At 36.4% G+C, this 27052-nt stretch overlaps 1 protein-coding gene across 1 annotated transcript in view; it reads left to right on the top strand.

Annotated features, from left to right (window-relative positions):
- LOC150109188 (GRIP1-associated protein 1-like) overlaps positions 1-27052 on the top strand; it is a 434263-nt gene that overhangs the window by 279635 nt on the left and 127576 nt on the right. Inside the window, exon 16 of the mRNA XM_090401821.1 lies at positions 20433-20657. Within this exon, the coding sequence (XP_090257947.1) occupies positions 20433-20657 (225 nt within the window). The remainder of the gene's footprint in view (positions 1-20432; positions 20658-27052) is intronic.

Consider the following 27052-nt stretch of genomic DNA (forward strand, 5'->3'; position numbering starts at 1 on the left):
AAGGTGATAAAGGTGACATGAACACTGAAGATAAGTATATCCTAGAATTCTGGAGTAATTACTTTGAAAGACTGTTTACACAAAATAAGCATATAAGTAGAGTAGTAGAAAATTTTCAAGATGAATGCAAACGGGATTACATAATCAATACTTGAGGTAAAAAAAAGCCATCAAAAACTTGAAATGTGGAAAGGCAGCTGGAATAGGTGATTTTCAACCAAAAATGCTCAAATATGGAGCTATAAAAGTTTAGCAGTGGCTATACTAAGCCAGCAAAGGTTGGTCATCTGCTACTACTTATGTAAAAAGTTAAGCAAGTTTGAGTGGGGTTAGTAGTTGGAAGGAGTACAATTGTTCGATGCTGTTGGCACACTCTCCCTCAATGAGTCTTTGGACTCCTTGGAGGTGTCACATAATAATAATAATAATAATAATAATAATAATAATACTGCATAATTCAATGGTCCTGGTCAGAAGATTGAATTCCAGATGATTGGAATAGAGCTCCCATAATTACTATCTATGAAAAAAGGGAATAAAGCTGAATGTGAGAATTGCTTGGGGATTTTCTCAACTAAGTGGTTCTAGATAAGATTTATGCCAACATATACTTGAAATGAGGCTGAGAAAAATGTGGAAGAGAAACTTGAAGAAGAACAAGCTAAGTTCAGGCCAAATAGAGGTTGTCTTTTCATTTTTTGACAAATTGTTGAGAAATCATGGGAATAAGATAAGGATCTTTACTTAAGTTTTGTAGATCTGGAAAAGGTATATGACAAGATGCTCACAGAAAAGCTTTTCAAAAGGGGGAGGAGTTCAGGTCCCTCCCCCATTGACAGTTATATGGGGTAAATGGAATATTATACAGAGCAGCATATATTTGGCTAAAGGTTTCTTGATGCACAATATATAGACTCTCACAGTTGGGTCATCCCCACATTCCAGCAGTATAGCCTATTTCCACAAATGGGGCTCTGGCAAACCTGGCATGCATTGCTGCCCAAATGTATATCTTCCCTATTTGGAAGAAATGCCAACTAGATCTCTAAGGGGGTAGATATATTTCATCACCCAGTGAAATACTACCACTTTGCTTATTAGAGACCTGAAGTATCTGCAACAATGTTTGGTTGTAGAGCAAGGGTTCTGGTTTCTGTTTTCCCACATGCAGTGAGAGTGATACACTCAATGACCTTCTCATTGAGGGTATCACAAAATGGGGGGAGGGAGGGACCTCCCATTTGAGGGTACAGCAGTAAAATTTCTGCAGGCCGGTTGCTAGTTAGTACACACACTTGAACGAACCTGGAGGCTTCCCAATCAGCTAGCGACAAATCCTGCAACACCATGTATTTTGCCAGTTTGTGTCTGGAGAGAAACCAAATACTATGGCTGCAGGAGGAACTGGAACTGTTGAGGCCACATATAGACAGGAGCATATGTGAGACTGACTTCCCTCTCTGTGGGTGGTATGTTTGCAAGTCTGTCATCTCTCACTGCATGTGCCACTTCCTTTTTATCTCTTCCTCACCAAACACAATGAATTACAACCGAAAGAAATACATTTCTGCTACTACTACTACTTCTCTTCATGGATTAGGCATTTGTCTGTTCCAGTTTTACTGGTCTTCCTCTCTCTCTCTTTCTCTTTTGTCTATATCTATCCATCTCTTTTGGTAGCCCAATATCTTCCATCCTAGATAGATGTTTTTTTCCATTTCTCTCTATATTCCTTGACCCTTTCATTTATGTTATAAAAATCTAATTCTTTTCTGATGTCTTCATTTCTTATATGGTCCTATTTTGTGTGTCCTTTAATTGTTCTTAAAAATCTCATCTCTGCAGCTTGCATTTTACTTTCATCTTTCTTATTAACAATCCAGAGGATTGTTCTTATTTCTATCTTTTCTTATCTTCTATTTTCTTATTAAAATCCAAACTAAGAAGACAAAAAGATCCTTTTAGGAGATCTAAATGCCAAAAGCCCAACTTGGCGCTTCCCCCAACTATATCGGAAAGGAGCACAAATAGAAAACATAATTGATGATCTTAACCTCAAGATCATAAACAACAGGCAAAATACATATCTGTCAAAAATAACAGGCACAGAATCAGTATTAGACATCACAGCAGTAGATTATGAAACTGTGAGTCTTACCCAGTGGAAAATACTAAAGAATGCCACAGTGATCATAGACCTATTATCACAACCATTAATATGCAGCTAGACCAAAAATCACAAAGAGATCTTGGAACTTCAGAAGGGCAAATTGGCCTAAATACAACTATTAGAAACATATTGCACTGGCACACCTACTAGTAAAGAACTTGATCAGCAACTGCTAGAACTAACAAACAATACACAGAAAGCTGCAAAAAATTCAGTTCCTAGAGGTCTCAGGAAAAACATTTGGGTTCCATTTTGGAAAGATCATAATATCTATACTATCATCACTGAAAGAGATATTATCAATGAACAGTTAAAACAAATACAGAAGACAACAGAAAGAAGTTACTAGAATTAACTCAAAACATAGAAGATGAAATTTTTAACTGCAAACAAAAAAAGTGGGAAGAATTCTGCAATAGACTAGATCCAAGAAAAGACCCACAACACTGGAACATCATCAGATTATTAAATAACGCAACACTTCCGGATACTGATCACTCTTCAAACACAGTCTCCTCAGGAACCAATACAGCAGCAATAAACAAACAGATGGCAAATTTACTAGCCAAACATTACTCTAATGCAAGCAAGCTGCAATACAACAAAGAAGACAAAAAAAGTGTAGGAAAATTGCAAAACAGCTGCTAATACAATCCAGAACCTATCCCTCTGAAGACATCTTTACTCAGGACCTCATAATGACAGAATTAGAAACAGCAATTAGTCAAATTGATCCTGACACACCGAATTGGTCTTTGGACATATGATTAAAAACATGGGAAAAATATTCCAAAACTGCCTTCTGAATATATTTAACACCTCTTGAAATGCAGGTAAACTACCAAAAATCTGGAAAACTTTAGTCGTTATATCCTTACTAAAACCTAACAAAAACCCTAGTGACTGTAACAGCTACTGACCAATAGCTTTGACTAGCACTCTCTGTAAACTAAACGAAAGAATAATACATACCAGACTTATGAATTGGCTCTTAGAAAATAACAAGATCAACTTCTAATAAACTGCATACAGGTCTCAACACAGTGCAGAAGATCAATTATTTTATCTTTGCCAATCAGTCTTAGATGGCTTTCAAGAAAAACTATCAAAGAAGACAACAGCAATATTCTTGGATCTCATCTGGAGACAAAAGTTAATAAAAATTGCATACTATACTGGAATAAGGGGGAATGCAATAATTTGGATTTCAGATTTCATGAAAAGAAGAAAAATGAAAGTAAAAGTTAATGGAATTTATTCCAACATGCATTGAACTTGAACTGGAGTCCCACGAGGTTCTGTTTTAAGCCCGCTCCTACTTTTCATTTATATGAACAATATCCATCCTCATATAATAAATGACACAAAAATAGCATGCTCTGCAGATGATATAGCAATCTGGCACATAAGCAGTAATCCTCAACAATCTGAAAAAGTCCTAAATAATTCAATAAAAGGCTTAGAAAGATGGGCAAAGGAACTTAAACTACAGATAAACTCAGGAAAAACAAAACTGAGCATCTTCTCCACTGATAGAAAAAATAGACACAATTACAACCCTCAAATCAAAATATATAATACCAAAAGAAAAAACAGTGTCTCTAAAATACTTAGACCTAACCCTAGCCACTGAACTCATATTACAAATATATCTAATAAAGCTAATATCTCTTAAAAAGCTTAATATCATCAAAAGGTTTGTGGAACAAAGTGGGGTTGCAAAACCGAAGACACTCAAAATTATATATATTTCACTCATATGACCTACTAAGGAATATGCCTCATCAATCTGGACTCCAGCTCCTACAAACTCAAAAGAAAAACTTGACAGAGTACAATGAAGAGCAGCAAAAATTATCATAGGATCAGTCTTATCCACAAATAATTTAAAAGCTCAACAAGAGTGTGGGCTTCACATACTCAGTTAAATTCACTAACAGAATCAGGAGCCACCAATAGGACCATACCTGACTCAGGACTTTCGATGCCTGGACAAGAAAATCTAGACTAAAGAGATCATCTACTTTACAATATGATCAAGAAATTAGAAAACAACTTGACTTTAGAGCACCTATCCATTGAAATAAGCAAAGAGCCATTCTTTTTCACTATTCTATCAAAAAACACAATGTTAAACTTAAATCTCTTCAAACCTTGTTCAAAAAAGGATTCACAGCAAGAAAATAAAAGAAAAGGACTTGACACTATACATCACTTAAATAATCCAAACCATGTCATTGCCTACACTGATGGATCATCTGATGAAGTACTCAACCAAGGAGGTTCAGGGATTTATCTAACTCTACCTGGAGGTGAGGAAATGCAAATCAAAACCACAGCTGGCAAAATAGCTTCAAACTTCACTTGTGAATTAACAGCCATACAAACAGCTCTCAAATTCCAGTAATAAATAACCATCTACAGCAGTGATGGCGAACCTATAAAACGCGTGTCAGCACTGACACACTTGAGGGTTTCAGGTGACACACCTTGGATGTTGAAAGATATTGGTATTCTGATGAAAAAACTGCTATAAATCGTGTAAGATCGCTCTCAGTTAACCTCCCTACCAGCCAATGTGGATGAAATAGTGACACCAAATTGCACTTCTTATCCATGTTATTCAATGGGTTTGAGAGCTTCGTATTCAGATTTATCTCGACGTCTATAAATGTTGTGGCCAGTTGGGGGGTTAAGGCGAGGGTAGGTTTCGCTTCATTGAAAGAATTATATTTTATAGTTAGCCTATTTCTATTTTATTTTGCAGTTAGCTTATTTCTATTTTATTTTGTAACTAGCATATAAACAACGAGCGTTTTAAGTTTACATTTTCTTTCTTAATCATTATAATTTCTGCATAGTTATATGATATAAAAACTTATAAAAATTATTATGAATATTATATGATACAAACTTATAAATACGTGCTTTATATATTATAAACTTAAAGTTTTCATTTGACTTCTGTGTGAAATTTGTTCATGCATGCATTCCAAGTCTCTCGACTGAGTAATATACAAGTTCTAAACATATTTAAAACCACTTTAACAGAAAATATAATTCGCAGCATTAAATATTGAATTTATCTGAGTAAATAATGAAAACATTTTTATAGTTGCAATCAATTCAGTAAATTTTGTTAAATAATGCAAACAGTAACAACTTACGATGACATTGCAACAAAACCTACTAAATAGCTGCTATTTAGTAGCATGATAGAGAGTAAAACGTAACACAGTTACTACAAACATATGGTAATAAATCTGGCAACCCTGCTGAAAGAAGTAGTGGTAGTCTTGCATGGTCTGCCACTTAAGTAATTTGAGTTGCTGGTGGATAATTAATTTCCAGTAATTGTTAGTTCTTATTAATTATTACTGCTTCATTACCGCTGTATATAATTGTGCTCTTTTTTAATTTATGAACCCTTTTACAATGGCAGGCTAGCAGAGGTGTAGTGAGGATATGGGCAATGTGGCCCCAGCCATAGGCGCTAATTTTACATAGGTGCAAAAATTGAGATTTTTAAAGTTTTTTTTTTTTTTTTTTTTTTTTTAGAATGGCGCAATTTTCTTTCCTGGCTATAGGCACATAATTCCTCATGACGTCTCTGGAAGCTAGCACTAATAAAAAACTAAAATTATCATAGAAAGGAAGTGAAAGAAATTTCCAAGATGCCTGGACTGAACAATATGGTGTTATTGATAGAGGCGATAAAGTTCTCTATAAATTGTGTGGTGAGCTATCTGTGAGTAGAACTTGGAATGTAAGAAGATATTTTGAAACTAAGCACATATAGCTCCTTGAAAAAAACTGTTGAAGAATGCAAAGAGTACATATCGCAACATCTAAAACTGGCAGAATCACAATCAGGGACTTTAATTAAATTTGTTTCAGGACCTTCAAATTTAGTAGCTGCAAGTTACAGTATTTCACATACTATTGTTGAACATGGGAAACCACTTAGTGATGGTGATTATATTAAAGAAGCTTTCGTGAAGTGTGCACCATTTTTATTTGAGGACTTTCATAATAAGGAAGCTATTGTAAAGCACATGAAAGAGTTACCATTAAGTAGGAATACTATTAAAGACAGAGTTATTTCAATGAATGCTAGTATTGAAAATCAAATACAACAAGACTTGAACTCATGCCATTGTTTTTCCATTTGTCTCGACGAAACTACAGATATTACGTCATCAGCTCAATTGGCTATTATTGCAAGGTATGTTCACGGTGATTCTATGCATGAGGAATTGATAAAGTTAGAAAATTACCTCAAAACACGACAGGTAAAGACATATGCAACTGTGTTGTTCCATGAGAAACAAATAGATTTATCGAAAATATTTTCAATTACAACTGATGGTGCACTTAATATGATTGGCCATAGTGTTGGTTTTATCAAACAATTTACAGAATATGTTGGTCATCCCCTGGTTTGTTTCCATTGTATTATACATCAGGAGACACAATGTGCAAAATCAGGCTTAAAGAATTTGGATGATGTGAGGAGAATTGTGACAAAGGTAACTAATTGTATTGCTGCCAGGGCTTTAAACAAACAAGAATTTAATTTACTTTTAAGCGAAGTTGAATCAGTGTACAATGGTCTATTAATGTACAATAATATTCGATGGTTGAGTCGTGGCCAAGTACTTTTGGTTTGTTGAATGTTTAAATGAAATTAAATTATATTTAAATGCGAAGGGCATGGAGCACGAATTTTCTCAGTTGAACGATTCTGCTTGGCTCAGTAAGCTGATGTTTTTCACAGATTTTTCATCGCACCTGAATGAACTTAATATACAATTGCAAGGTTTCGGAAAATCTGTCGATGTTTTGTTTGGCACAATCAAGAGCTTTGAGAATAAACTCAAAATTTTCAATGTGATTTAGAAAGTAACAATTTTAAGTATTTCCCAAGAGTGAAAATATTTTTTAACGAAACCAGCCTCAAAAATCGTGAACAGTATATCAACCAATCGAAGTTCTAAAGTCAGTAACTGAGCAGTTTTCTTCTAGATTTGAGCAATTTCGAATGTTGGAACAAACAATCCAATTCATAAAGTATCCTGATGAAACAGAATTCATGGATCTTAAATTAGATGGCTTTGAGTGGTTGTATTTAAAAGATCTAGAAATGCAACTAGCTGACTTCCAGTGTAATCCTGTCTGAAAAAGAAAGTTTATTGCTCTTAGAAATGAATTAGAAGAACTTGAGTGGGAACGTCTGCATGATACCGTGCGTAAAAATTCAGACTGTGAAATTCTAAGCGTGTGGAATAGCCTTCCCGAAAACTTTCATGCTCTTAAAATCTTTGCTAAAGCTCTTCTGACAATTTTCTCATCTACATACTCTTGTGAAACTCTATTTTCTGCCTTAAATAATATCAAATCGAAAGGGGGAGAAATAGATTGAGCAATGATTTGAGCACTGCCTGTGTAGCATTAAAATGTACACATTATAGCCCTTCTATAAAGCAAATTTCTACTAGTACTCAGCAACAGAAAAGTCATTAAATGTAATGTAAGTTTGTAATTTCACTTTAAATTAATTGTGTAATATGAATTTATAGATTTTATATCAATATCCTATTAAATAAATAGCCTAATATTATTATTATTATTATTATTATTATTATTATTATTATTACGGGCAACTCCAGGGAGTCATTAGACTCATCGAGGGAGGCCCCAAATCATTTTCATCACAACTATTCGACATTCATACATATCTATCATACCTCGCCTTAAACTCATTCACTGTCACAGCATCCACCACAGACTCGGGGAGCGCATTCCACTCATTCACTACTCTAAAAGTAAAGAACCCAGCTCTAACACCTTTACTAACCACACTTTTGCCCAGTTTCCATGGATGTCCCCTAGTCCTCCCACAACCAGCCCTGTTCTCAAAAATATCTTCTGAATTAATTTTTATAGAAACCCTTCAGTAATTTGAATGTCTCAATCATATCTCCCCTCCTCCGCCTATCAACCAATTTTTGCAACCCACAAATCCTCAACCTGTTCTCATATGGTTCATTCCACAGACCTGCTATCATCTTGGTCACTCGCTTCTGGATCCTCTCCACCTCCTCCCCATCAAGAAGAAACCTAGGTGACCAAATCTGAGCACAGTAGTCGAGATGAGGTCTTATCAAGGCTCGATACAGAGGAACAATAACCTGCTTGTCTCTGCTTGTCAACGTATTCTTCAGCAACCAAGTGATTTGATGAGCTGATTTGGCCACTTTTGCAATGTGTCCCCTAAATTTCAATTCCTAATCCACCAACACTCCTAAATCTTGTGCCTCATCAATTTCCTGGAGCACGGTTCCACCAATGCAGTAAACTGCCTCCAATCTTTTCACCCCAAAATGCATAACCTTACATTTTGCCACATTAAATTGACATCCATTCTCCCTAGCCCAGACCTCCAATCTATCCAAATCATCCTGCAAAATTTTGACGTCATCTGCATTCACTATTGCCCTACCCAACTTCGCATCATCCGCAAACAAATGAACTGTTCCTCTCAGATCCTTTCCTATATCATTTATGAACAAATTAAACAGCAGTGGTCCAAGAACAGATCCTTGTGGTACACCACTAGTCACAGGCCGTCTTGTGGACTCTACTCCTGAGTAAACCACTCTCTGATATCTCTCCGTCAACCACACTCCTATCCATCTCACCAACCCTATGTCCATTCCCATGTGCTGCAATTTACTGATTAGAATTCCATGTGGTATCCTGTCAAAGGCCTTAGCAAGGTCCAGCAGAATCACTGTAAACCCATTACCCTTATCCAGTTCAGCCGTCACTGTGTTATAATACGTGAGCAAGTTACTGAGGCATGACCTACCCTTCACAAAACCATGCTGTCCCCGATACAGTATCCCATTTTCTTCTATCCAATCTTGTATTTTCCTCTTGACTATTTTCTCTAAGACCTTGATAAAGATTCCTGTTATGCTGATTCGCCAGTAATTTTCAACAGCAGCCTTGGAACCACCTTTGTGCAGTGGAACTATTTTCCCCTCTTTCCACCCCCCTTGGGACTGACCCAGTCCTGAGGCTCAAATTAAACAAAATGGTCAAGGGCACTGACAATTCTTTGGCCGCTTCACGTACGACACGAGCTGGTATACCATCCAATCCCACAGATGTATTGACATTGAGGTTCTGTAATAGACTAGTTACCTCTACCTCATTTATCACAACTCCAGTATAAGCTGTTGGTTCTTCCATTTCCGCAAAGTCACCACCTGGATGATATACTCTTGCAAAGTGCTCGCTCAGTAATTCCACAACATCGACTGGTTCAGTTACCTCCCTACCCTCAGCATTTTTTAAGATCATTCTACCATGAGCATTTTTCCTTTTGCTTGCAACATATTGAAAAAACTGTTTGGGATTCTCTTTAGCCTGCATGGCCAATTTCCTTTCGTAATCTGCTTTTGCTTTTCTTACCACCCTTGTTACCATCCTGGCCTGAGCTTTATACTGTTCATGCACCTGATGGTCACCCTTCTCCTTAAATTCCCTCCACAATTGTTTCTTTTTTTGCAGCTCAAGCTTAATAGTGTTATTCATCCATTTAACCCCTACCTGATTTATTATTCGGACTCTTGGTATACAGTCAACCATTGCCTCCTGCAAACAGTTCTTAACCACCTCCCATGCACTATCAACATCCAGCCCTTGCAGTTTTACATGCCATGGCATTGAGCCAAGCACACACCTAAGCTTGTCATACTTACCAGCCCAGTAATTTCACATGTACCCTGTCTTAATTGTAAATTCGACTCCTTTAGCCACCTCCCAAGTCATGACCTTATGGTCACTCTCACCAATTGGTGGCAACATGGTCATGTTCGTTACAGCTACATTCTCAGTTGCAATTACTAGGTCCAGCACTCTCTGACCCCTGGTATTTTCCAATACATGTTGCCGTAGATAGTTGTCCCTCAATAACTGCATAAAATCCAATTCCTTCCTCCCATGTGCCCTCTCCTCTTTCCAGTCAATGTTACCATAATTGAAATCACCCATAATAATTACCCTCCTTCCACTCATTTCTTCTATTGGCTTATGCATACTATTCCCACCATCCACTCCATCACCCGGTCTATAGCAGCACCCAATTGTATATTTTGTTCTGCTAGATTGTATCTCACACCAAACCGCCTCAAATGTGCTTTTTTCCCCATCCTGCAGTTCAACTTCTATACTCCTTGGCTGAAGCTCATCAGCTATCATCAATAACACTCCTCCCCCCTTTTTATTCACCCTGTCACTCCTGAACACGCTATACCCATCGCATTCAATCCCACTAGCTTTATCATCTTCTGTCAGCCATGTTTCACTAATACCGACAACCTGTGGCCTGGAAGTGCCAACCATGGCCAAAAACTCTTCCTTCTTGTTCCTAATACTCCTGGCATTAGTGTACATGAATCGCAGAAGCCCATTTGTCCCATCCCTACTTTGATTCCTTATACTAACTATCCCATTCTGATTTGTTGTCCGTCGTACTCGCCCGGGCATAATATACTCATTCATACACTTAACTGCCCCCCCTAAAGTCTGCATAACTACTCCCCCCCTCGTAATAAATCTAGTTTCCCTGAGTCTGTACATCCACTTCCACATCATTCATCAACACTCTTTCAAGTCTCCGTACACCAACTCCATTCAAATGTAACCCATCCATCTTATATAAGTCCTTTCGCCCATCGAACTCATTCCACACATCCACAAATTCCACACCACTCTCCATGCATAACCCACGCATAAAGTCATTGGCAATTATGGCCCTCCTTCTAAACACTTCGCTGTTATACCGCGGTAAGATACTCACCATCCTAACTCTCTCACTCTTCTCTTTTGCTACCTCAAACAACTCCCTCACATCCTCTATCATTTCCATTTTGTCCTCTTTCAAATCATTCGTTCCTGCCACTATTATCATCTCTTTCACCCTCTGTTTTTGCAGTCGAATAGATTCGCTGACGTCCTTTATGTTCGCACCCGGCTGGTACGACTTCGTTAAACTCTCAATTATTACGCCTCTTAATAGCGAATCCCCATACAGCACTCGCTCCTTCATTTTATTGACGTTTACGAACATTCTATTATTTGCCGTCACAGACTTCCGCCGGTTATTTGTCGGTACGTTCAACACACATTTTTGCATACGCTCCAGTTGTCTTTTGGCTCTGTGTATCGCGCCATTTAAACGGGCAATTTCGCTACTCGCATTTATCTTACCATTTTCATTATCGATCAAATCATCCATTCTTTCTGTGTTTCTACCTTCATTTACACTTTCAGCGACGCTCTCACACCTATCTGGCACTACCACGCAATTCTCTAGTACACCGCCATTTTCTACATTCTGACTACCGTTAACGATATCAGTCTCGATACACGAAACACGCTTGAAGTCCTCATTCTCTTTACACTTTCTACACATATTAACTCCACTATCACTTTCTAACCAGACTCCTACCGCTCTTCGCAAGGCATACATCTCACAGACAGCACATTGCATAAATTCTTTTACATCAAAACTCTTAAACAAGCATGGCGACCTGGCCGCCATTTTTTTCTTTATCGGTGCCATGTGTACGCTATCTTTTCTTAAAAATAATAATTAAAATAACAGAAAACACGCAAAAATTGCACAGACACACCAAGAAACAAAAAGCAAACAATACTACTTAAAATTCTAGTAAAATATCTAATGTTAACACAAAATAATATTGATCTTTTCATGAGCTCTCGACAAGCCGACGATCTAATCCGTGCGACACCAAGCCACTGAATGATATGTATAAGTCACCATCTATGATTATGTAGCTAAATTTATAATGCATGTATGCAAGTGGCACATCAACAACGTCAATATTTAAAAAAAGAGATGTTTGACACATCTGGTAAAAAGGTTCGCCATCACTGATCTACAGTGACTCAAAATCTGCACTTGAGGCATTAAAAAACAGAAAAACAAAACTCACACAGGAAATTCATGAACTATTAACAACTTTAAATTTGAAAAATAGGAACTGCACACTGCAATAGATACCAGCCCATGTAAATATTGAAGGCAATGAAAGAGCAGACAGACTAGCCAAAGAAGCAAGATACTTACCTCAGAAATTACACCCACTATCACTAACTAATGCTAACTCTGTTGCCAAAATAAGATTGGTAAAACAAACTATCAAGAAGAAGAATGAAATCAGGTGAAATTAATGAAAATAGAGAAATAACCACAATCATCACTAGACTAAGGACAGAACATTTTAAAGGCATGAAAATTCAGCCAGATGGTAGCAAGAGCTATGAAACATGCAAAAATTGTCCAGGAGTTGAACTAACACCTGTCCATATTTATTCTTGTCCAGCAATTGCTGCTCTACAGAAAATTGACAATAACCCTAGAGAAAATCTCTTCTCCACCAAACTTCAACAGATTGCCAAAGTGGTTCTACAGATCCATGGTCATATCTAGAAGCTCTTCAATGGACTCAGCAGCAACAACAACAACAACATTAACATTCCATGTTTATAAACTATATAATACAGTGAGAGTGGCCGTTAGTTATAAATTTTTTGTTGAGTTTCTCGTTTTGTTTTTTTATTCAGTGCCTTTTAATTATTAGATATATGAAGAGCCAAAGGCTTCAATTCGGCGACATATGACTTGTTTAAGTTAAGGGATATTACATCCCATATCGTTTCTTAGCCGAATAAGAAACTCAAAGAGTTTCATGCCGAATATAGTAGAAACTATATAAAGTTCGGCAATTCCAAGCGTAAGCAAAGACCTGGATACTGCAGCAACTGACCCTAAAGGGTTGAGGCAACTCATGTCCAAGGTGGAGCAAGTTCCGATCACTATTCTTGATATTTACCCATAATGTGAACTTAGCTCCTAGGAGCTGTATTTCTGTTCGACATTATGAGAGAAGGTCAATTATTAGATATATGAAGAGCAGAGGCTTCAATTCGGCGACATATGACTTGTTTAATTTAATAATTTATTAGGACACCTCTCGGCAATACTCATAGAAGGGCTGTAAGTTCTGTTCGCCACAAACTTGATATTAACTAGGTCTACCTACTCACTGATGAGACCTCAATAAAGGTTGAAACTGGTCTGGGTAGTGACCTTCTCTCATAATGTTGAACAGAAATACAGCTCCTAGGAGCTAAGTTCACATTATGGGTAAATATCAAGAATAGTGATCGGAGCTTGCTCCACCTTAGACATGAGTTGCCTCAGCTTGCACTACCTTTAGGGTCAGTTGCTGCAGTATCCAGGTATTTGCTTACGCTTGGAATCGCCGAACCGTATATAGTTTCTACTATATTCGGCATGAAACTCTTTGAGATCCTTTTAATTGTTCCACAAATTTTCTGAAATTTCTTAATTCATCTATATCTTTATTGTAGCTTTTATTTTTTAGTTATGTTATTATGCAGCCTAAATAATTAAACTGTGTCACTTGTTCTATTATTTTATTTTCTAAGCCTGTTTTTGATCTAACGTGTTCTCGAGCTTTTAAATATCATCACTTCTGTTGTCTTTTGTGAAATATTAAATTGTATTGTTGGCTTATTTTGTTTAATTCATAAACTGATTCCGGAGGTCGTCTTCATTGTCTTCTAATGCAATCTGCTGATATGTGGATTAAAAAGGATTAAACCAAAGTATAATTTCTTGGTATCTTTAATTTATAGTATAACCAAGTGAAAACACTTCTAATATCTTTCTCTAATCCAGAGTAATTTAATAATAAGGTGTGACACCTTTTGGCAACTCATATATGAAAATATGTGTGCAAGGAGATGTGCTTTGCATTATGGGATACTAAGGCAAATGATGCGAAGTCTTAGCTTCTTTATCACCTGTGGGTCTGGTTCCCACCGAAGAGACCTCAATAAAGGTCAAAACTAGTCTGGGTAGTGACCCTTCCCATAATGCATAGTATACATGTCTGCAAGGAGATGTGCTTTGCATTATGGGATACTAAGGCAAGTGATGCGAAGTCTTAGCTTCCTTATACGAGTTGCCCTAGTCCTGAAAATACTTCAGGCATAAACTTTGTTTGCTTACACTTGGATACAGGATTAAACCAAGAATATAATTTCTTGGCATCTTCAATTTTTATTATAACCAAGTGGAAAAACTTCCAACAACTATCTGTAAGCCAGAGTATTTTAATAATAAAGTGTGATACCTTTTGGCTATTCGTATATGGAAATATGACTTCTGCATTACTTCAACCTTGGTATCACCTCTGGGTCTGGCTCCCACTGAAGAAACCTCAATAAAGGTCAAAACTGGTCTGGGTTGTGACCCTTCCCATAATGCATAGCATTATACATGTCTGCAAGGAGATGTGCTTTGCATTATGGGATACCAAGGCAAGTGATGTGAAGTCTTAGCTTCCTTATACGAGTTGCCCTAGTCCTGAAAATACTTCAGGTGCAAACTTTGTTTGCTTACACTTGAATAAAGGATTAAACTAAGTATTTAATTTCTTGGTATCTTTAATTTATAGTAAAACCAAGCGAAAAAACTTTTAACATCAATATAAACAATGGGTACCACCACCACCTAGTCATCTAAACCAGAACTACTATTCCTTTCAGAATCTCTGCAGCCACTGTACATCTCAGTTACCCAAAAACTATATATTACACAGCTCATTTTGCCACAAGAGTGGTATTTATGCATTCATCAGAACCAACATGCCATTTCAGAGACTGCAAATCCTTGAATCCTTACTATTTGATCTGCTTTGTCTCAAAATTGCTCTACCAAATCAACCTGCTCTTTTCATATGCTCCCTCTATCGCTCTCTAAACTCTGTCAACAACTCTGACCTCTTCATCTTTCTCTCTCTAAAGCTCAACCTTCTGCAGTCTAAATACTCCAGTATTGAAGTCATCCTTCTTAGGGACTTCAATATCCACAACTGATATCGACTCCCCCTTCTCCAGTTTCACCGATCAAGCTGGCAAGGATGTTGAGGTGTTCGTCATCAACAGTGACCTATCACAGATCATCAATCTTCCTACCAGAATACCAGATAATCCCCTTCAAATTTGCCATTTCACAGTCGCATGTCCTTTGGCACTACAAGGTTAACTGGGAGGACCTCTGTGGCTTCTATTCCTCCGTCCCATGATCTGACTACTGCCTCAATTTCTGTGATCCAAACCTGCTCAGACTGTAACAGAAATCATCCTCATATAAATGAAGATTCATCCTTTATTCCACTCCACATTCTTAGCCACCATTCAAGCCTTGGTTCTCAAAATAGTGTGCCAATGCAGCAAAAGAAAAACCTTCCACATACTATGAATGGCTGAATATGTAGTATTTTCTTTTTCATTGGGTGAATTTACAATGTTCTTTCTTTGTGTTTTGAAAAGAAAGTGCAAATGATTTTTTCTTACTATTTTTGCCATTATAACAGCTGATATAATTATAAGAGTGACATTTTACGGTTTTTCTCCCAAACGAGAAAAAGAAATAAGACAATAATATTGTGATTCTGTCGAACCTCATTGTAGTGAAAATTTTTATTACAAAACTTTGTAATATATATATATATATATATATCTCCCACACAAGAAATTTGGTACCCATATCACATCAATGCTGTGTTGGCAAGGTGAAAATGTTAAAGTTATTATTTATATATTTTATTCATCTTATTTTATTATTTATTTATTTATTGGTGAAACAGTTTACATTTCAATTGTAGCAGGTTTTCCCGATTGATAAAAATTGATACTTCATGAGCAAAAAATATAAGCAAAAGTATCGCTTACTTTAAAATTGGAGCATAATACCTGAACTAGCAGAAAATATATACATATCAATTTACATCCTAACCGTTAATTTAATTTTGTAATGACCAGTTATACAGGGAAACCAAGAAGGTGAGAGTGCAAAGAACAGTAGATTACGATATAAAGAAAAAAAATTTAGTGATATGATTAAAGAATTTCATGTTATTCTCTAAATTTGAAATTTGGGAAGTATTCTTCGAAATATGATTTTGAACAAAAATAAAAATAACATAATCTGAAATGTCGGCAGCTGTTTTTTTTTTCTAAATAATATTTCAAATAATTATTGTGAATTAATTTCTTCTAGAACAAAGAAAATGTTTTGTTGAGCAAGCGATTAGAAAAAATTAGCACAGAAAAATTAAAAATGAAATTGGTTCTCCAAGGTAAAGCAATATTTAAGTGAAGAAACTATGTCCAGGCATTAAAATTGTATTGTAAAATAAAAAGAGAAAACAAAAATAAATAAAGAAAACAAGAGCCTGTGTAGCTCAGTGGATATGGCGTTTGCATACCACGGCGCTTGGCCGTACGAAGGAAGACTTGGTTTCGAGTCTAGTCAGTGACTAGAGGAAATTTTTCTAAGCCTTTTTTCGACCGGTTCCCGAGTTAGTCAATCTCTGGCATGGGCAAACGGATTTTTCCTCCTGGAAACTTGGGTTTTTCGTCCTGTAAACTCAAGAAAATCGACTGTAGAACGCACATAATTTCAGACATTAAATATATTGTGTTAGGGACCACGAGATGGCGGCACATTTGAGCCGTCTCTCTTCTGTGTACCGCTTAATTAGTGATAGCCTTGGGCCATCTATCTCTGATTGGTACCAGTGGAGATTGAACTGCCCACTCAGTCTCCAAAAGTTAGATAGGGCTAAATGGCCTCGCCCCTACTCCCGTATACGGGAATAAAAAGGCGTTAGCTGATTTTTTTTTTAGAACAAAAATAAAAATAATTTCTGTATTTTTAGCCAGTCCAATATAACTGAGATCCAGTACCGAGCATAGAACAAGAACTACGTTTCTTGTTATAGGCAACTGAGACGCAGCTATGAACGTGAGATAATCTGATTAAGTGTTCTCTTCAGCGTGAGGGATTATCACACCCTCTAAAGGACATGAAGGCTAAATTGCACTTCTTATCCATGTTCTTTCAACGTTCCGCACGGTTAGCCTAGTGGCTTTGCGCTTTGCAACCATATGCCTGCGGAAGGAGTGTCCCAGGTTCAATCCCCCATCAAAGACGTGAGGAACTTGAGGATCTTCCTCAGGCATAGCCAAGTTAGCTGGTCTTGGGCACAGGCAGTAGGGTTTTTTCCGCCAGCTTATCTGATGTGGAATTTTTCATCCTGCAAGCAGGCAAACTGGCCCCATGAACATACGCTTCTACAGTCAAAAATATATCCCCCCCCCCCCCCCCCCCACAGGCAGACTAGGCAGCAAGTCAGTTGGGAGTGGTACTAACAAGAAGTCACATCCAGGTAACACGCGGACCCTGCATAGCAAGCGGGAATAACGCATAGTGAAAGAAGAAGATTCCGTGTTCTTTCAACAGGTGGTCTGAATCGCATCCAGATTTAGCTGGACATCTATAGACGTCCTGGCCAGTTGGGAGGTTAATGTAGTTCTTTTTTTTTTCTTTCTTTTTACACCAGAAGTCAGGCTAGGATAAACGATTAAAAACATTTAGATTCTTCTTATTATTATTATGTGACACCTCCGGGGAGTCCAAAGACTCATCTAGGGATTCATTTTACTTTTCATTTTCATTTTAGATTAATTTTACTTTTGTATAGTGCAGTGGCATGTAGCTTGTAATTGTACATATGTATGTTTTCCTGATGATGACCTCAATACAGAGGTTGAAACAATTGCTTAATGTTAAGTAAATTAATTATTCTAACATGTGTGTTGTATCTCCATAAATTCTTCACTATGAATTACACTTATCCTGTATCCTATTCAACTGGCATCTACTCCACAACATGGAAACAGGTCCACATCTAGCCCATCCCAAAGAAAGGCGATAAAAGTCAACTAACAAACTATTGTCCAATTGCTCTCACTTCTGTTCTCTCAAAAATTATGGAGAAAATCAAGGTAATTAGTGACCAGTAGTATGGATTCTGCCACTCACAATCTACAGCTGATCTTGCCTTCACCACTCACCTATGGACTCAAGCCATGGAGAAATTTGGAGAGACTCACATGGTTGCTTTGACGTTTCAAAGGGATTTTCTTAGGTTTGGCACAGGGGCCTACTCTACAACTGGATTGCCAACTTTCTTACTGGTTGCTCGCTGCATGTCATGGTAGATGGTCTACTCTCCTCAGATTTCCTCACCAATGCAGGAGTACTCCAGGGTTCTGTTCTTTCATCCACTCTCTTCCACTTGTGTATAAATGACTTGTTCTCACAGACTTCCAATCCTATGGTGGACTGGAAGTCTGTGAGATGGAGTGTGCTGTCATCATCAAAGCATTTCAGCTTTTCTGATGACATTACACTCCATTCATCCTTTTCATTTGATAAACCGTGTAGTGCTCAAGTATTAGAATCCTTAAGATCTATGACCAGGGACTTGAACTCAGATCTCCTAGCTATATCCCAGTGGGAAAGGACAACCTTATAAACTTCAATGCCACCAAAACTCAAGACATATCTGATCTCTCACAAGAAAGAGCTCACATCCCTCCCCCTTACCTTTGGTTATACTGAGATATCCACACACAATCAGATTTTTCTGTTTGGACTAACCTGCACCTCCAATCTTTCATGGCACAATCACATTTCAACTATACTTCTGCAGCTGCTAAAAAACTTTTTTATCATTCTGTATATTGAAATGTTTCTACTTTTTTTTTTTCATAAGACACTACTTCATAGCTGCTAACTCTATACAAAGCCCAAATCTGTCCAGCCATGGAATATTGCTCCCATGTTTGGGGAAGAGCACCAAAATCCTCTCATTAAAACAAGAGCCCACCGCTAACAACACCCTTTTACAGTCCATCCTGAAACTCACCAAACCAACTTCACTGCCTTCACTGCCCCACTCTGCCTTCCTCAAAGATTACAACCTCAGTTGTTCAAGCAAAATGTGAACAGACTCCTCCTTTCTTCCATTCCTCTTGCTCACACACAGCACTAATGTGCTATAGGTTTTGTGGCCGTTTGTGTGTGGATCATATATATGTGTGTGTGTGTGTGTGTGTAGTCTATATTGAAGTTGTAAGTAAGTCAGCAGTTAGAATTTGAAGGAAATACAGAAATCTGGTTTGATGTAAAAGTAGAGATAAGACAAGGATACACATTATCTCTATTCTTATTCATCACCTATATGGGTTGTATTATGATTGAAAGTGGCATTAAACCTGATATTAGAATCAGAGATAATGACAGTTTAGCTCTTTGCTTTATGCCAGTAATGTTCTCCTAAGAACATCCAGTGCCAGTCTCCAGGATTCTCTAACTAAAGTGAATAACAGCTGCAACAAATTTCGCATGAAAATCAGCAATAAAAAGACCGAAACGTGTGTATTTTTTAAAAATAAGTTAGGAAATTATTGACCTTATTAGTTATCTTACATTTGCTACTCAGGTGGTACTTTTTAGAATTGTCTGTTGTTGTTGTTTAGACCTGTGAAGCCATAATGCACCCAGAAATAGTTCTGTATTACCAAGATATAAAGCTACATCAGCTTCATTTTGGTGAATTAAGTAATACGTAATGAAGATATTAGAGATCTATCATTTTTTATAGCCAAATAAGATGGAACTTGGAAGGTTTCAAATTTTACCAGAGAGTGTTTATGAGAATATGACCTTTGGCATAGGAGCAGGCTTACACTGCTTAAAAGACACAGATTCTGTCCAGGAGCCCATATGTTTGCCTTTTATTAGTACATTGATTACGTTTCACTGACCTAACAGCAGTTTTGACTGTTGGTTCTCAGATACAATCAGGCAGAAAACTAAGAAAGCAATAACCCTGTTAGGTTTTCACTTTCTATAAAAAATACTCTGTTAATGTATTATTTTTCTTGATTAAACAAACAAAGTTTTTTCTCATTCAACTCACTAATATGATGCAATGTTGACTATTGGATATTAAAATTATAAGAAAATAATCACCTAAACCGAACTAAGGCATAGAATTATATTTTTAGTCTTGCATCTAAGTTGTTTTGATCAATGATTGTAATACGGCTGCATTTTGAAACTAAATGAATTATGATTTAAATAATATAGCTAGTAATTTTACAATTTGAATGTTTAACAGATTGTAGTCATGTATTTTTGTCATATGATACATTACATTTTGAATCTGTTTTTTGTTTGTGTTGGTAGTTCTAATTTTTGAATTTTTATGTTATTTTTCAGGAAAACAGAGCCGAACTTCAGTATTGTAAATCTCAGATTTCAACTCTCCAGCAGTATGTTCATACTTTAGAAAGTCAATATCAAAATCAAGAACAGCAGTTAAAGCAAACAGAAGAAACACTTAATGATACTAATTCTCATTTTCAGACAACATTATCAAATCTTAAGCAAGAGCATGCTGATATGATAACTCTGTTAAAAGATGAAATGGAGAAACAAATAAATGTAAGCAAATTGAAAAACAACATTTTGAAATTGCAGGTTACGTTAAAAATGTCTCTTCTTGTCATGTTGAAATTTAAATTAAATATTCATCCAAATATTAAGAGAAAAATTGTTGGTTCTGTTTTGTCAGTTATAAAAGTATTGTTACAGTTACTCTAATAAATGATTTTTTTTATAAGAAATTATTTTAATTTTATTGACATTTGGGAATTTAAATTAGGGCATTTCAATAGTTTGTAATGATAATAGTAGCAAATGCTGAATTTTATGTACTAAAACATGTATTGTAAATCTCAATAACCACACAATGATAATTTTAGCTGAGCTTTTATCCAAGTAAATGATATTTTTTTAATGCGATTTCCACCCAAAAGAGGTTGTAAACTATAGTACATTAGTACGATGGGTAGGCTAAGGATTTGTTTTTATTATTTTTATTTTAATTTTAATTTTATTTATTTTTACATATTTATATATATTTTTATATAATCTGGAACCCTATTCTAGAGACCAAACATGCAACATTTTCAAACACTTCAAGCCTCCAATAAATGGGGCAGTGGTAAGCCAGGAAATTAAATTCATCTCCCAACTAAAGACAGTCACTAATGCTTCTTCCCCCATTGCAGAATTATAATCTGGATCATGTTGGTTAGAGAGGGGAGAGATGTTAACTACTTAACTAGCAATTATCAAAACATCATATTCAGTATCATGTCTATCAGAAGGTAGGAAACCAAATAACAGAAAAAGGCTGCCATAAATTCAGTGAAATTTAATGGAATTCGACTAGATTGAATAATATATATATAAAGCAGACATAGGAAGATCTTCATTAAAAAAAAAAAAAAAAGTAAGAAATTGTGTTAAAGATAAGAAATTTGAGAGTTCTGTAATGACATTAAGAAACAGTGTTTCCAGTATGTGAATGGTAGTAATTTTTATTTTATCCAGGATAAGTGAAGTAGTTCTCGCAAGACTCTGAATTGTCTGTTAAACTGGAAATGGTATGAAAATTTTATTTTCTTTCAGTGAATTCTGTGTGAAAGTAAGTGATGGTGTGGTCCACCAAATCTGACTAACCTCTGATAAAGATGCAGATATACAGTGAGTGGCCATTTAATAAGTATACCTTTCTAATAGTATACATACCCTTTAGCCCTGAGAACAACCTTGGTTCATTTACCATCTCATGGAGGCTGTGTCCAATGAACTGAGGTGCTTGATTGGGTTTTTATTTTATTTCGGTGATCAGGTGGACCAGTGAAGTATGATAAAGTTTGCACTAACTAATTTGCACATTTCTTCAGCATCATGCCAATATCTCATCCACTTGAGCTGCTGTATTTGACTTTAATACTTTTTTAATACTTCTAACTCATCCATTTCTTTTTCTTTTTTGTTCCTCCCTGCCATCAAGAGAGCTATTTGGGCCTGCCCAGAATATATTCGTTACTAAAGTAAGCATTTAACAAATCAGCTGTTTCCTGTGTATCTGACACTTTTCTACTATATGCATTCATTAGAGGTTATTCTTCTGTGGTTATTCTTCCTTTTCTTTCTATGTAGCAGTAAAATTCTTTCATATTTCCTTTGTTTTTTACAGCTAACATCTTTTCATTATTCAGTTTAACTTTCATTACCATGGCTATCCTCCTTTTTATACTGCTGCTGAGCCTCACCATCACTCTTTTAATGTTGGATCTACAACATTTGTTTTTATATTTATTTGATTTAAAGTGCTATTCACCCATTTAACTACCATTCAATTAATTCTCCTACCTCTGGTTGATGTAATTCAGATATAGCTTCCTTCAGGTATCATTTGACTAATTCTCACACTGATTCCTTTAATGTGCAGTTTCTCATGCCAAGGCACAACCTCAAGTCCCTTTTTAGTTTACTATAATTACCTAACTTATAGTCCAGATATGGTCCCTTCTTAGCAAAGCTTTTGCATGTATTGTCATCTCCTAGGTCAGAATTGCATGGAAGCAAATGAGGGCATAATAATCAACTCATTTATAGATGGTATTATAATATCATCAAATTCCTGACATGCACCCTCAAGGGAAGTATAATAAGTATACCTTTTACAACATTACTAACTTCCTATCTACAATTTTTCTCTAAATCAATCTGTTACCCGTCAAGAACTCCAACATTATCAGATCTTATATTTCTGTCTTCTAATGCACTTTTTACTATATCAATCCATCCACATCACGGTCTTCCTCTGGGTCATTTTCCTGAATAGCCTCCAGAGAACACTTGTTTTGCTAATCTTTTCTCTTCCATTCCATTTAAGTGACCAAGATTAAGATTAGCTAAGATTAGCTAATCTTAATCTAAGATTAGCTAATCTTAATACTAAGATTAGCTCTGCTAACACATTCTTGGATGCTAACAATATCAAGTTCTTTCCTGATATCCTAGTTTTTTAATATGATATTACCACTGATGCCATCTGTTCATGCCCCTAATCTTTCTCAGGACTCTCATATCTGCGGTCTCTAGGCTTTCATCAAATGTTTTATTTCTAGCCCAGCTCTTAGATCCATAAGTTAAAATTGGTTTGAACACTTTCTTGTATATAACTATTTTAAAGTGTGTTGACTAATTTCTCTCTTATTCTATAAACATTTATTCAGTTGACTTCCTACTGTACCAGCTCTGTTGATTTTTTGTCTATTTCCATATTTAATTTACCATCTTCACTAAAAATTGTGCCTAAGTAGCTGAAATGTTTTACTTGTTCTATCAGGTTGTCCATTCACAATGCAGTTGATATTTTCAATTCTTCTGCCTATTTTCATTGTCTTTATCTTGTTATTGCTGATTTTCATACCAAATCTATTACAATCATCATCATCAAATTCCTGACATGTACCCACATGTCAGGAATGTGTACAGGATATGATAGTACTACATGACAAATTTACATCATTACTAACTTCCTATCTACAATTTTCCTCCAAATCAGTCTGTTACTTGTCAAGACATCAATGTTATCATTATCAGATCTTATATTTCTATCGTCTAAGGCACATTGTACCGTATCAATCTACCTATATCTTGATCTTCCTCTGGGTCATTTTCCTGCCAACCTGGCAGAGAAGACTCGTTTTGCTAATCTTTCCTCGTTCATTCTGTTTAAGTGACCATACCACCTGAGATTAGCTCTGCTAATGCATTCCTGGATGCAGACAATGTCAAGTTCTTTCCTAATATCTTCCTTTTTAATATGATATTGCCATTGATGCCATCTATTCACGCCTCTAATCTTTCTCAGGACTCTCATATCTGCGGTCTCTAGTCTTTGGTCAAGTGTTTTACTTCTGACCCAGCTCTCAGATCCATAAGTTAAAACTGGTTTGAACAGTGTCTTGTATACAGCTAATTTAGTGTTGCAACAATTTCTCTCTTATTCCATACAAATTTATTCAGTTGACTTCTTACCATACCAGCTTTGTTGATTCTGTTGTCTATTTGCATATTTAATTTACCATCTTCACTAAAAATCGTGCCTAAGTAGCTGAAATGTTTTACTTGTTCCACAGGTTCTCCATTCACAACACAGTTGACATTTTCAATGATTCTGCCTATTTTCATTGTCTTTGTCTTTTTATTGCTAACCTTCATACCATATCTATTACAACAGTTATTCAATTTATACAGAGAATCTTGCAGACTTGCAGCAGATTTATTGATAAGTATAGCATCGTCTGCATAAAGCAATGAGCTGACATTAACATCTCCAATTTTGATATCAAGTTTCACACCACTTTCCTTCATAATGTGATCCATATAGATAATGAATAACAGAGGGATAATGTACATCCTTGTCTTATACCAGATTTAACATTAAACCATCTTCCTGTACTTCCTTCAATTCTAACTGCTGACTTACAACTCAAATAAAGACTAAATATTGCTTATTATAATGCCCCATTGACACCATATACAGGGTGTTCGGGATAAATTTGACAGTTTCGTAAGGAAAAAGAAAATCTTCTTTGTATCTATTAAATTTAATGAATTGACAAAAAAACATTACAGGCAGAGTTAATTACAATACTATCAACAAGATTTACTCAAAATAACCACCATTAGCATTGATCACAGCTTCAATTCTGCTTCGGAACCTCGAACAAGCTGATGCTACAGTCTCCCTGGGAAGGGCCGCAAAAACTGTTTTAATTTTATCCATTAACTGGGCTTTTGTATTACTGGAAGTGCGATTGGTGTCTTTTTCAACTGCGCCCCATACAAAATAATCCATGGGGTTAAGGTCTGGGGAGTTTGGAGGCCAAACATTTGGACTGGTGAAGTCGTAGAAATTTTCAGACAACCATTTTTGACTTTTCCCAGAGGTGTGGCAAGGGGCCGAATCCTGCTGCCATACATACGGCCTACCATTGACTACCCTTGTTATCCAGGGCTTGACTACAGTTAGCAACTCCACGAACAAAGCCCGAATTCCAATGCCAGGGTTCTTCAACACCTGTTCCTGCAGATTTGCGAGGAATTCTGCTGTACGAACGCAATCAGATCGTCTGCTAGGGATCTTTCTTCTTGCTACATCCTCGTAGTCACCATTGCAAGTCTCTAGTTCATGCCTGATTGTTTTTACTGTATTCAGGGAGCATTGGGCAGCAGTCGTAATATCCTTATTTTGATGGCGGGCACGAATCATCATGATACAAGTTATTCTCTTCCATGATTCAGGTGGGTTCCAGCTATCCATCCTTTCTGACATCTTGTATATGAATGAAGAAGGGTCCAAACTTTTAAATGAAGAGAAGTGTGTGTTAATACATGTAACTTACGGAAAAATATAATTAATTATAAATATGTCAAATTTATCCCGAACACCCTGTAACTGTAGCGTATTCAATAGCTTTTCTCTTGGCATCTTGTCATATGCCTTTTCCAAATCGACAAAACTTAAATATCGATCTTTGTTATATTCTTTCTCGACTTTTTGTAGTAAAGTGAAGATCTGATTCTGACAACCTCTATTTGGCCTGAATCCAGCTTGTTCTTCACCAAGCTTTTCTTCCACAATTCTTCTCAACCGTTTCTCAAGTATACTTGCTTATATCTTACCAGGAACACTCAGTAGGGATATACCTCTGTAATTCTCACATTCAGTTTTATTTCCCTTTTTATATATGGGTACTATGAGAGCTCTACTCCAATCATCGGGAATTCGTCCCTCTGTCCAGGCATTCTGAACTATGCAGTGCAGCCACTGCAAAACTTTTATACCACCATACTTCAGCATTTCTGGTCGAATATCATCTACTCCTGCTGCCTTTCCACATTTGAAGCCTTTGATGGCTTTTTCTACTTCAAGTATGGATATGTATTCCTGACTGCATGCCTGGTCAGTGTTTTTTATCACTGTGCTGTCACTCTGCTTGTTTCATTTAGCAAATTTTCAAAGTAATTACTCCACATTTCAAGGATATCTTTTTCTCCCTTTTTCATATCACCTTTACATCTCTAACTCCTTTTACAGTACTCTTTCCTCCATTCCTAAGCTTTTTCAACACCCTCCAGAATATCTTGCCACCTTCTTGATATTTATTTTCTTGTTTGATATTTATGTTCTTGCCAAAGTCCTCCCATGACTTGTTTAGCTAGTTTTACACACTGTTTAGCTTTCTTACATTTCTATCTGTATTCTCTAAGAGCACAAGCTGACTTATTTGCCAGGAACTTTTGATATGCTTTATTCTTTTCCTTCACTGCCTCTTTAACTTCCTGTGTCCACCATGGAGTTCTAATTTTTCTATCCTTGCAGACAACTTCACCACATGCCTCTCTAGCTGAATCAATCAGGGTTTTCTTCAAGGCTTGCCACTGAATCTCCAAGGTTTGGTTCCTGTTCTGAAACTCTTTCATTTTTTCTTCAATAATCTTTGTGTATTTTAGTTTACAGTTCAAATCTGAGAACTGCTCAACTTTTATTCGCTTTAAAACTTTCTTACATGCCAGTCTTTTCAATATGAAATTCAATTTTATCTTGCTCAAGACTAAATAGTGATCACTTCCAATTTCAAATCCTCTGTACATTCTGGTGTCCTGCACTAGGGAGAAAATGTCACTATCGACAATAACATAGTCAATGAGACTTTTCTTATTCCTTGCCTCTTCTCTCCATGTGAATTTGTGCACATTTTTATGTTGGAACATGTTAGTAATAACCAGTCCATGTCCTGAGCAGAAATCCATCAGGTATTTGCCATTAGTATTAGCTTTGGTCTTTTCTCCAAATTTTCCCAAAACATTTTTGTATGTCTGATAATCAATTCCTACTCTGCTATTTAGATCACTAACAAAGACCAACTTTTCCTTTTTCATTGTGTCAGTAGCTTTCTACAGACTCA

The sequence above is a fragment of the Typopeltis vanoorti genome, chromosome 2, assembly GCF_054136105.1.
Source record: "Typopeltis vanoorti isolate ZY-2024b chromosome 2, IOZ_Tvanoo_1.0, whole genome shotgun sequence".
In the NCBI taxonomy this organism is placed as follows: Eukaryota; Metazoa; Arthropoda; class Arachnida; order Uropygi; family Thelyphonidae; genus Typopeltis; species Typopeltis vanoorti.